Consider the following 13,067-nt stretch of genomic DNA (forward strand, 5'->3'; position numbering starts at 1 on the left):
AAGAAAATTTTGATAGGAAAATGGAGTCCTAGTCTATATCTACAGAAAGAGTTTGTGTGTCTCTGGAATAACAGAATTTCTTTTCGTCTGGAATTTATTAGTATTTTAGATTCTCGGTTCGGCCTTCAGGGTGGCAACATGGTTGGAAAAGTGAAAAATGGAAATTAAATGCATGTCACATCATAAATGTATTGTTGTTATCAGCAGGTAGACTATTTTATCTCGAACTTCTAATATTAGGATTCTGACATCTCACATTTGCTATACATTGGGTCTAGAAGGTAACCAATCAAGCAACTTTTCAAATCAAATCAACTTTCAAATGAGACTGTAGAAGAACTGAGTTGTTTTATATTTATAGAGCTAACATCTCCACTACATAGCAGTAGGTTAAAATACTGCTGAATATAATGTTCGTTATTCTGTGTGTTCCTTTATCCTTTTCACATTTTGATGCACATCATTTTCAGTGGGCATCGTTAAGTGCTTGTCTGATTAGATTCACCTTCAGCAAGTTAAAAGAAAGCCAATTCCAAACACCTATTTTCTCAACAAGAAAACAAAACAGTAACATGGGCTGCAATAGTGTACTTGGCGATTTCAGTGAGGTTCGCACACATCAAATGGGTGAAAGTCTACAGCCATAAAATGAAAACATTAGTCAGTTTAAACCATCAGTCAGCTGGGGAAGAGTTGAACACCCAGTGATTTCAAAGAGACGAGAACTGCAAAGATCATATTCAAGTCTCCCTTACAATTGCTGCTGTGAAATAGCCATTCATTTCAGTGGAGTTTTCACAGGAGCCCTGCCCATGAGCCATCAAAATGCTCATTGTACAGCAACACTGCTTGATAGATTGCACCCCATGATGCTTTAGAAGAGATGCTACTTCGTTTTTTATGGTGTTGCACTTAGAAGCAACTAATTATATGCTGCTCTCCTGGAAAGTTGGGTCCATTTATCCCATTTTGTCTTTCCATGTAGGCATTCCTGAGTCTTAAGTGCCACCTGTTGGAAGCAAAGTATGTTTCAAATGCACTTACCCACATCAGGTTCTGCACACTAGTGGTAAAATTTTGATGCACGAAGCCTGCACACGTTTCTGCCTGCCTGTAAAATTTGGAATAATGCCCTACCTCAAAAGGCATTGGGATTAATGAGCCTTGCACTGGTGGAGTTCCAGCCATCAGAGTTTAGTATGTATGAGGATTAGCTAGGCATGAAATCTATTGTGGGGAAGAACCGGCATTTCCCTAATATCTTTTTTTTTTTTTTTTGAACCAGCTTTTCTTTTTCTTAAAGATCAGGAGGAAACGAAATCACACTAAAAAGTGTAACCCTGCTTCATTGTACACAACAATTAATTAAGACTATTCTGAATCAATTAGCAGACTGCTACAATTAACTTTGTAAGCTTCACTACACTTTGAGAACTACGCGAGCCTTCCATTTACCCCCATCTCAAAATATCTGCCGCTACCAAACACAGCTATGACTAATATATATACTGGTCACGTTTGTGGCTTGTCATGGTTTATTGTGAATAAGCAGTGTGCTGATGAATGCTGCCTAATCTCTCTCACTTCACCCCTCCCTCTGACGCAAATAGAAGATACAAACTAGGAAGCCACAATTAAGCTTGGCTTCCTGTGACATCCCAACCCAGGATCCTTGACAAGCCAGAGGTTCATAATTGAACAACAAACCATGGTTTGAAACTGAATTAAAACTGACTATGGCTTCTTGGTCTGTTTTCCACCCACATCAGAGGAACAGCAAAGTGGGAATGTTGCACCAGTGTCCGGCTTGTTCACAATAAACTATGGTAAGCCAGCAACCCTGGCTTATTGGGAAGCATGAATGCACCCACTGTCAAATATTTTGTGGAAATGACATAGTTAAATCAATTTAAGGAAATTATGCTACTGTATCTATTAAATGAAAGCTAGTATTGCTTTGTTGCTGCCCACACCAACACAGGAACATTTTCCTTAACACAGGTTTTAATGCCATTGTACTTGTAACCAAAAATATAATCCTTGAAATCTGCATGGCAATTGTGGGAACTCAAGTAGAAATGGAAAAGGCTCATTAAACTCACACTCCTGAACACAATGTTAAAACTAAAACTTGACAAATATTCAGCTTCAGAATGGTTGTCTGGTACTAAAAAGGCCCATTATAACAAAGCTTTTAGGGTGTATAGCAAATTTGTTGTGCTACTTGATTTGCAGTCCTGAACCAACTTTACAGTACTTCAACTGTCACAAATGGGACTACTCAATAATAACGTGCTTGTAGATTGCAGATGCATACTCCAAAATAATATGTGTAGACAGAAGAAATATAACATTAAACCACCAAATGTTCAGAGTACTAAAACCTTGCGGTATTGTTCACTGCCATATAAGCCATTTTTTCCTACTTTTAAGCTAGGAGATACTATTTAAAATAATTTTAAGTTGTTTTGAATTACTAGATGTTGAACAATATAAGGTAGGCAAATGAATACAAAATTAAATTGTGTCTTGTAAATTAACTCTAGGGTATTACTTTCTGAACACAGGTTATTCTGCTGTTTAGCACAGTGCTTCTTCAACGAAGTGAGACATAATTGTATAGAATTAATATTAAACACACTCCTAATTGCTAGTCTTCAGTGTGGTACATCAGTATGTAAATTGGTTGTTCCCCGTTCTTTATTACACAGCCTTACAAATGCTTGGGTTTCTGCAGCTCAAACAACCCTTTTGCACTCTGCCTAGCAAATTAAGTTTTGTTATTAGTTTTAACCATGCCACTTAGCAGAATATGCATTAACAAGCCAACACTGTCACATTCCCTTGCTTTTAAGATTTTCTCGCTATGTCTACTCCCATATTCCCTCTGTCTCAAAATTTGTAACTGCTAGAGTGCAGAACAAAGGATTTAACATTAGCACACGAAATCGCTTGCATCAGTCTCGAATTCTGCATTAGATCAGACTCCACCAAGCGAACTTCCGCCACAGTCCAGAGAAGAGGCTGCAACTGTCCATGGTGCTGAAACATACAAATCTCCTTTTCTCTTTTCCTTTACCAAACCCCGTACTACCGCCACAAAGCCAGGCGTTTTTGCACCCCTCAAGCGGCATTTATATTGAATTACTACATGTGGCAAGTTTCTTCATTAGTAAAATAAATAAGAGAGAGCTAAGCACACGCGACCCCCTCGCTCCCCACTCTAAATAATAATTCAGGACGTCACAATCGGGTTCGTGCCTGGAGTTCGAGATCATGGCTTCGCAAGAAGTGATCATCCCAACCGGACTCGGAGTGGCTGTGCGCGTGAAAACGCATGCCTAAACACGCGTTTCTCAGAGCCGAAAATGTTAATTAACGTTTGAATGCAGCTGCTCCTCCTTTCCAATTCTCGAAACAGGCAAGCGCTCTGCAAGGCGCAGAACTATCCCTCCGCCCCGCACCTTATAGAGGGGTTTCCCTCTATAACGGTGCGACCCCTCCTTTTAAAAAAACACAAAAAACTGTTCTTTTGTTCTCAAATGCCAGGGATGGAGGGGGACATTTTACACGTAACCCCGCGCAAGATTGGATTGGGGGGGGGGCTGACTGGAGAGGGTAGATGGGGTGGCAACAAAGAGCCATACGCGGGGGCGGGGGTGAATTTTGCATTAGCAATCCCGGTGGGGGTGGGGCGAGGCGGTGGCAGCAAGAGCACGGGCCGCTTTGCGCTGAGACGAACTCCCCCTCCCTCCCCCCTCCCCACCCAAGCCCCGGCACCTTCCACTCACCGTCCCTATCGCACAGCTGGATGGCCTCCAAGCTGAGGTTCTTGATGACATCCTCGCAGGGGCTGCTCGGGCTGCTCATATGGTGATCCAGGCGAGGCACCTCCATTGTTTCCCGCGCCCCCCACCCTCCGACTTCTTGCCTTTCGGGTTTATTGCTCTTTTCCCCACTTCCCTTTTCCCCCCTTTGAAACAGGGGGCTGTCAGGGGTGGGGAGGAAAAGCGAGCGCTGGAAGGAAGGGGGGGGGCGCGCACGCTTTGCGATCAGCGGCGACGGCAGCAGCTCCTCTCTCCTGGTGCGCCGTCTCCCTCCCTCCCCGTCTGTCTCCGTCTCTCCAGGCTGGCTGCGAAACTGCTGGGTGCAGCAGGGGCGCGCGCGCGGGGGCGCGCACTCTCTCTCCCCCTTCCCTCCCCGGGACTGGCTGGCAGGCGGGCGGCGGGCGCGGATTGGAAGGCAGGCGCGCGCGGCGGACGGGGGTGGGGGGGAGCGAGAGCCGGCTGCCTGTCCCTGCAATGGAGCCCGAGAGCAAGGGAGGGGAGGGGGGAGGGAGAGACACGGCTCGCGCTCGGCACGCCTGAGCCTGGTGGAGCGGGGGGGGGGCGGCGGCGGCGGTTAAGCTAGCCCTTTAAAGGGGCCGCGCGCCACTCTTGCTGAGTCAAGGCTGGCGCTTGCACCAACATCATCTCTCTCTCCCACCCCTCCCCACCCAGGTGCATGTAACGCAATGCACTGCGTTGCCTGCAGGCAGCTTTCTCTCTCTCCCAGTGGAGGGAGGGGGAGCTGCGGCGGCTGCCGCCTCAAGTCTCCCCGTCGCTCCTTATGTAATGGGTTTATCAGGGAATTAAAAGCAGCAGCAGCAGCTGCAAATAAGGTTCTAATTCCCCCAATGCGCGAGCGCGCAGTTCCCGCCTTCTTCTGCGCCCAAGCAACGCTACTCTTGGCGGGAAGGGCCGCTTGGCTCCTCCCCCTCAGTTATTTAGGCAAACCAGTTTCTGGGGGGGGGGGTGCGGGGGAGGACAACGGGCCGCTACTCATTTAGAATTATGTTTGCTAACGCTTGGTTGACGACAAACCTAGACAGCATCTTAAAAAGCAGAGACATCACCTTGCCAACAAAGGTCCGTATAGTTAAAGCCATGATTTTCCCAGTAGTGATGTACGGAAGTGAGAGCTGGACCATAAAGAAGGCTGATCGCCGAAGAATTGATGCTTTTGAATTATGGTGCTGGAGGAGACTCTTGAGAGTCTCATGGCCTGCAAGTCGATCAAACCTATTCATTCTGAAGGAAATCAGCCCTCAGTGTTCACTGGAAGGACAGATCCTGAAGCTGAGGCTCCAATACTTTGGCCACCTCATGAGAAGAGAAGACTGCCTGGAAAAGCCCCTGATGATGGGAAAGATGGAGGGCACAAGGAGAAGGGGACCACAGAGGGCGAGATGGTTGGACAGTGTTCTCGAAGCTATGAACATGAGTTTGACCAAGCTGTGGGAGGCAGTGGAAGACAGGAGTGCCTGGCGTGCTCTGGTCCATGGGGTCACGAAGAGTCGGACACGACTAAACGACAAAACAACGACACTTGGTTAGGGAAAGCGTGCTGCCTTAAATAGTGATGTAGTTGTTCAACGTCAGCAATTCATCCTAGGTTTGGATAGGTATGTTGCTTTGATGTGACTGTAGCGGGACTACAGAATCGATTTTCTTTTGAAACGTATCAAAAATAAAGCCATATGCCGTAATGAAAACAAGACTTGAGACCTTGCTGACAAGGAAAAAAAATGTCACTGGTGTTTGGAGGAATGATCTGCACACATTCCTTTTCTTATTTATAACTGCTTTGTTCCCCAGAGAGGGGTGCTTTGGCCTGGACTTGCCCTGTAGTCTCTCACGGGCCACTTGCCAAGTGTCACCTTCACCTCCTCCCTTTCTGCCACATTTTATACTCAAGGACAAATCACTTGAAGACAGCTCACATATTACAAACTTCCTAGGGTCCTCTTTTTGGCAGACTGCCTGTCCAAACCAAGTTTGAAGAACCCTAGAAAGGGAGACCCTCAAAGTTGCTCATTGACAATAAGCACCTGACCAGACAGCAGACACAACAGCTACACTGTTATATTGAGAGGGATTGTGACTCTATTTAAATGGCAGTAATTGTTTCCAAGTGTGCATCACTATGTACAAGTTAGCACTTGCAGGATTTATACAGATCTGCTTTTCTTTTGTCCTCTCATTTGGTGATGTGTAAGTGCCCATCCTACTACCCTGCAACCTTTTCTTCTGCCCCACTCTTTACGAGAGAGAAAGCAACAGAATTTCAGTAAGTAATGAAATTCCATGGGGAAGAACTTCCCTCTGCATGGCTCTGAAGACAAGTGCCTCCATGCATACTGATCACTTGATGGCTTTAATGTGCATCAGTTATTTTCAAAATGTGAAATAGCCTTCACGGTGCTTCCAGGAGGAGCTATCCAAAGGTCTGTAGGAATACAGTCACATGACAGAAATAATATCTGATCTGACATCACGCAAACATAGGCACTCTGCTCACACAAATAGCTACCAGGAAGCAGCTGCAGTATCTGGTGTTGTTACTGGCCAGATGTTGCCTTCCTCATAAGGCTGCATTCTGTATTTCTAGGCTGCCTAGATGGTTCCATGTAGAAAACCTTCTCCCAAGCCTTTGGCTAAATAAACCATCTATGTGTGGGGAGGGGTATTGTTTTGTTATTATGTATTTTTTGCATTTTTATACTGCAAACTGCCCTGTGATCCTCGGATGAAGGGCAGTATATAAATTTAATTAACAATCATAACAGAAAAAGTAGCAGACCTGTGAATCAGTCCTGAGAAAAAAAAGATACTGAGCGATTCATTATAAAGTTAAGTACAAAGAAGCATCATTTGACTCCAGTGCAAAAAGAAAAAGCCAAGATACAGAAAACTAAAGAAAACCCCCGAGGCAATTTAATGACCTATCCAAGATACGTTGCAAAATGACAACAAATGCATCCATTTCAAATCATAAGAGTGTATGACTGACTGATTTTCATATAATAATCTAGTTTCCAGTGGTGTACTCTATATATTTGGAGGCCACCATTGATGGTGGGTCATCGTCAACAGGCCAGCTCCAGCGGGGAAACCCCAAGTGGAAGTTCCCTTTTGGGTTGGTCCTTAGGGGTCTGATGAAGGTGAAGGCTCTACCCATAGGTGATTGGTTGTGGATGGGCTTGCTCCTAGCCTGGAGAAATGGGTGTGTAAGAGAGTTAGCTATACTAAGTGTTAAGTGGGATGCTGGGGGGCATGTCTGTGCTAAGAACATTAGTGCAGATCATGAATGCATATCTAGTGTGATCAGTATTTTGCAATTTTATATTGTCTTGATTGATTTTACTCTTTTTATCTTTCTTTTGGATTAATATGCTGTTCACTGCTTTGGGGTTGCCTTTGGACAGTATATAAACAAACTCTAGCACGGCATAATGTGTTTCACTTGTTTTATAACTGTATATTATTATATTGCTGTAGCCCTCCCTGAGACCATATGGTAAATTTGGGTAATAAATCCTGTTTTTTTAAAAAATATAACCCAAAGCAACATATAGCATGTTATATACAGAAAGTTGGAAAATAAACAGTAAAGAGAGGCTGAGGCAATTCTTCTGTTCTTTTGTTGAAAACACAGCTTCATGTCTGCTCTGACCCACCCACTCACCCACCTTGGTTTGCTTTTGGGTGCAAACTGCTGATAGAATTTCATGAATGTCAATGAGGCTGAAAGAACAAGAGGAAAAGGTATAGAGAGGCACCGCCAGAGAAATCTGACCAGAATTTACATTCACACAGCTGCTGAACATATTTCAGCTTTTGTCCCGATTAAAAGCCAATAAATACAGATTAAAGATGACAAATTCTACTGTGCTACATTGGCTTAGTGGGGTGATAACAGGATACGAGGATTTTCACCTCTAGGTCAGTGGTTTAAATACTGATCAGGGCTCAGTTGTGCCTAGAAGTGGCTACCAGCTGTCCAGCGAACACTTCTGAAATGAGTTGGTCTCGGTCCATTTCCTAGCAAATAGCAATTCACTTTCCAATAAACACATTTGGTGCCTTTTTTGCTAGCAGTTCCTCCCCAAGGACTGGAACCAGCTTGGTGAGTTTTTGTTTTAAAAATGAACATTTTTTATCTTGCTCAGTATACCTTTTGCTGACACCACCATAGAGGCTTCAGATGAAAATATTGTTTCACGCTCATCGCTTCACCAAGAGGTACAAAGCTTGGGAGGCAGCCTTTTATACAAGGATCGCTTTCCTTGTGAGGAGACAGTACTGGAGAGATTCATGGCACCTTTGTGATACGTTTATTTACAAATATTCCATGAGGGATACCCAGAGAAATGGTGTTAGCCTTTACATCAGTTAGATGATTCTCAGAGTCTCTACAATTCTATTGTTCTAAGTCCAACCCTCTGCAATGCAGGAATATGCCACTGTCCCATATGGGGATTGAACCTGCAACCTTGGTATTATCAGCACCATGCTCTAACTAACTGAGCTATCCAGGCATCTAGGAAGCAAATTGGCTTCTTGTCAAGACAGCTACAAATCTCAGATATTCTTCACTTTCTCCTTCCCTGGATATGCCAATGCTGCAAAACCCAGCAAACTGTTTTGTTCCTTCCTACACAGATGGGTGTGCCCAATAACGACTAGCCACCAGCCATCAAATACTGCCCTTCAGTAAAGTAATCAAAGCAGTGAAAAGTCTACCAACATTGCCACCTCTTTATCTGACACAGTGCAACATAACTCCCATAACACCACATGGTTTTACTGAATTGTACTAGGGCTCGGATTCTGACTGAATGCCAGTAGCAATTCATTGGGTTCTGGGGGGACTATCAAGACGGAAAGCAAAAATGTCCAACACGCTAAAAGCTAGAGCTGGAGAAGGGATAACAGGGATCACATTTCCAGGAATGCTTCTAAGTGCCACCCATTTAAGAAAAGGAGGCGGAGAGGGGTTCTTTGTTGTTGTTCCCTTCTTTATCTCCCCCCAGATTTTTGAATCACAAAACAAATTTGGAAAAGAGTAAACTGGAGTGAAAACTACAAGCCCTGTGAGTGAAAGGAAGGATGGGTCACAGACAAGGTGCAACAATGAGCTACAGCCTATAATAATAATTTATTATTTATACCCTGCCCATCTGGCTGGGTTTCACCAGCCACTCTGGGCTGCTTCCAACAGAATATTAAAATGCAATAATCTATTGAACATTAAAAGCTTCCCTAAACAAGGCTGCCTTCTAAAAGTCTGGTAGTTGTTTTTCTCTTTGACATCTGGTGGGAGGGAGTTCCACAGGGCAGGTGCCACTACCGAGAAGGCCCTCTGCCTGGTTCCCTGTAACTTGGCTTCTCGCAGTGAGGGAACCACCAGAAGGCCCTTGGTGCTGGACCTCAGTGTCCGGGTACAGCGATGGGGGTGGAGACGCTCCTTCAGGTATACTGGACTGAGGCCATTTAGGGCTTTAAAGGTCAGCACCAACATTTTGAATTGTGCTTGGAAACGTACTGGGAGCCAGTGAGGACAAATAACTGAGTCAATGGAGGAGGTGAAGAAACTAATAACCGAATGAAGCAATTGAAACAGAGGATGTGTAGGTAAAAGTAGAAGGAAGAATTTCATTTATTCCTTGGCTGGCAGTGATTCATTACACCCTCAGTAAGGAGGAGTGGGGGAGGAAGAAATTGGGGGGGATAGGGCAATATCCCACATTCAAACTGTCCTTTTTATGCAAAGCATGTTCTCATTGCTGTGTTGCTTTATCTTCCTATACCATTGCTTGTTTGAAATTCATTTTTGTCAGTTTAAGGCAAAGACTGAGAACCTGCAGCCCCCCTAATGCTGGTGTACTACAACTCCCATTATCCCTGACCATTGAGTATGCTACCTGGGGCCGATGGGAGTTGTAGCTGAACAACTACTGGAGGGCTACAGGTTCCCCAACAACTACATAAAACCACTACTTTTTATATATTATTAAATTTCAAAAAAATCACATATACAATTCAAAACATAATAAACTTTTGTTTTTTTCAACTTCCCCTCTCATTTCCCATGATGTATTTAATTTATCCTTCTTGCTGCACCCCGTCTTTTTCTCTCTTATATAATAACCACCATACAACAATCATCACTACTTTAATCAATAGCTGCTCAGAGTTGCCTAACATACCAATCCAGATGCAAAACTAAGAAACAAATATTTTATTTGAGTATTTATATCCTGACGTAGTGTAAAGACACAACTCGGAAATGATGATTTCATTAAAACAACATAAAACAATTACAAAAAAACCCCTCAACTACTGTGAACAGTTTAAAACATATTCAGAAATGCCAAAACAAGTTGTCTTAAAAACCCAGTCTCAGGTCCAAGCAGTTATCATACACTTTTGAATTGACTTGTGCTTGCAGTATCTGGGTACAAACTAAAATATAGTATTGTTACAGGTTTGGTGGGGTCAGTCTGAATGATAGCTATGGTTCCCTTCCAGGCCTGTGATCTTGTATCCAGTGAGGTTTAGAATCTAGTAAAGGAGGCTGCTGAACCTGCCAGACAAGTTTATTTGTAAGATAATAGCCTTAGCTGACCAGTTAAGTACTGCTATTTACATGTCCAAAGAGGTTGTTCTGTTGCCATAGAAATAAATAGGCAGGCCTCTTCCCAGCTCACCTGGAAAGCAAGAGGCTGGTGTGTGCATGCGACTTGGGACTTCCCTGGAAACCTAAAGGGAAAGCAGATCTGTTGGGATGTTAATGCTGTGAGCCCTCCATCCAATGCTCAGCTTGCACATATGTGCAAAAACCCCGATGTATCCTAAGGACACCACAGTCTCCACTGACCTTCATTCCAAGGAAACCAAACCCTGGGTAAGTTTTGGAACCCCTGGCATGTCTTGCCATTCAGAGACTGAGGTGTGTGTATCAGTGTTCATAAACTTGGAGCAAGTTAAAGTGGACCATGCCATACAGCACTGGAAAAGTGTATTTTATTTTTTTTTATTACCGGGGAGATTTCCCCCATGAGCAAGAGTCACACACTTGAGAAATCTGTTTTGGTGTTATGCTCTGCAGATTCATATTTCAGACGCTAATAGCCTGCGTTAATTCAATTCCCAGGCTCTTAATTGGCATTTAAGATTATAGTCCTGCTCCTAGGTTTGCACAGCTAAATCCCCAGCATTTTTAACTGGGACTTTACCTGTGTGCATAACCACTCAGCAGCAAGAGGGCCTTTTCAAATGCAATCACTTTTCTAAGGAGCCATGATTATAACCAGCCAGATGGCACCTGTGCCATCCATAATGTTCTGGCAGAGCTGTCATATCCTAGCAGCTTTAAACCACCGTGCTGTATTGCTGGAAAATAGCTATTCTTGTCCCTGGAAGTCGGACCACCACACCTAATTGTAGTGTGGACAGGAGTTACGCCAGGGCAGATCTGCACACCTTGTGACCAGTCAAGCCAAACTGAGCCCACCAGCTGTGTTTTGATAGCAACTCGCTTCTTCCCTCCCTCGTTTTTGCAGTCCCAGAGATGGCAATCAGGACAGTTTATCAACCTCCTGGCAGATTACTGTGCTAGTGTGGCAGACTGTGTTTGGTTTGGTGAGGTGCAAGTTGTGCAGGCCTGAAGTAGTGCCGGTCATCTTTTGGACAATGCCTGCTGCGGAAGTTCCTTTTCCATCTACCCACATCATTTTATATCTCCACCTTTCAACAAACATGTACTTGTTTGCAGGATACTCAGTCCAGTGCTATTGCATAACACTGGAAATATATAAAGATACAGTACACACACACACAGACAGGGATATGCCCCTATGCACAGCTAGCCCTGACCCTTCTATTTTACCACAACAGGGATGGATGCTGCTATTGGCTAAGGTAAGTAAAATGCCAGCAATTGACAGTGATGTTCTGCTGGTAAGACCCTGGGGTTGCATAGCTGGCAAAGGAAATGGTCCCATGTGCCATCGTTTCAAGCCACAAACCACACGGTTCTGTCCCAATTGAATTTATATGCACCTGAAAGTATTGTATAATGCTCCCTTTCTAACAGGGAATAGCTGTCTGAGACATGGTCTTATGTATGCTAAAAATAATAAAACTGAAACCTCAGCATGTAATCAAAACATCTCTCCCTTGATAAATTGTACCTGACAGTGATTAGCAAAAATGACACGTTATATAATGGGAAGACTGTCAGAGTGGTGTTCAAGTCTACAAAGGCTTGCCATAACAACCACGTGATCAGTTTTCCATATGTTCATAATCAGATACAAGTGTATTTACATACATTGCTTTAATGCATCCCAAGCATGGGCCTGTTGTCACATTTAATTTTCATACGTACATGCAAAAATATAATGTATGCATGTGCTTAACTCTTTTTTTGCAGCTCAACATATCCAGTGGCTGCTTGCACCAAGGGCCCTAGAACTCTCCACTGCAGGCACACACAAAAGCAAATGTATGTTTGCTATTGTATCATCTGAAGCAGAGAACACCTAGCTGTGGTACTTTGCAGTGCAACGCTGAGTAGGGAAAGCAGCATTTCAAGTCTTAGGCATCCTTTCTGAAGATATTTTCGACCCAGCTCTAAGTCTGGATATCAAAGTTGTGGACAGAGCCTGGGGCAAAGACCAACAGCAAGCCAAGTCTCGTTGTTTAAAGCAGAGAACACGACTAATCCAGGCACTTTTGTACGTGTCAGCCCTTATCACATGACATCCTATGACCCTAGTGTGCTTCAGCAGGCCTTTTTTTGCTGATCTGGTTGGTTAATCTGTAATCCCTTTCCTTTCCTTTGATTAATATTTTGAGGGTGGAACACATGTTGAAGCAGAATCCCTGCCTGTTATCGCTCAGACCACAGATTCTGAACCTGCTGTGGGCTTATTTCTTAGTAAAGTGTGACTTCCCAGAGAAAATTGGGTAGCCATTCCGTGCTTTCTAAGGAATAGGTGCTTCCAAGAGAGGAATTGCAACATAATCAGCTTAGAGGAGCTTCAGGTAATGTGAGGAAAGAGTTTCTGATATTGAACATGGAACAATCTGGAGGTTCCTTCATCTTGTGCCAATGACCAAACAGAGCTTTTACGTAATAATTATTGTAGGCAAAATTCTATTTTATTAATTGTACTCTTTTAGAGACTCCTTTCACAATCTCTTGCTCATAATCCAGCTCACAGGATCATTTGTGTATAT

The 13,067-nt window shown here is 43.8% G+C and overlaps 1 protein-coding gene across 1 annotated transcript in view; it reads right to left on the minus strand.

Moving 5' to 3' along the window:
- The window catches only part of PHYHIPL (phytanoyl-CoA 2-hydroxylase interacting protein like), a 47,088-nt gene extending 42,815 nt beyond the window's left edge, over positions 1–4,273 (minus strand). The window contains exon 1 of the mRNA XM_081005123.1: positions 3,792–4,273. Coding sequence (XP_080861249.1) covers positions 3,792–3,897 — 106 coding nt within the window. The 5' untranslated portion in view covers positions 3,898–4,273. The remainder of the gene's footprint in view (positions 1–3,791) is intronic.
- Between the last annotated feature and the right edge of the window lie 8,794 nt (positions 4,274–13,067).

This window comes from Podarcis pityusensis, assembly GCF_964106645.2.
Source record: "Podarcis pityusensis genome assembly, chromosome: 5".
Taxonomy (NCBI): Eukaryota; Metazoa; Chordata; class Lepidosauria; order Squamata; family Lacertidae; genus Podarcis; species Podarcis pityusensis.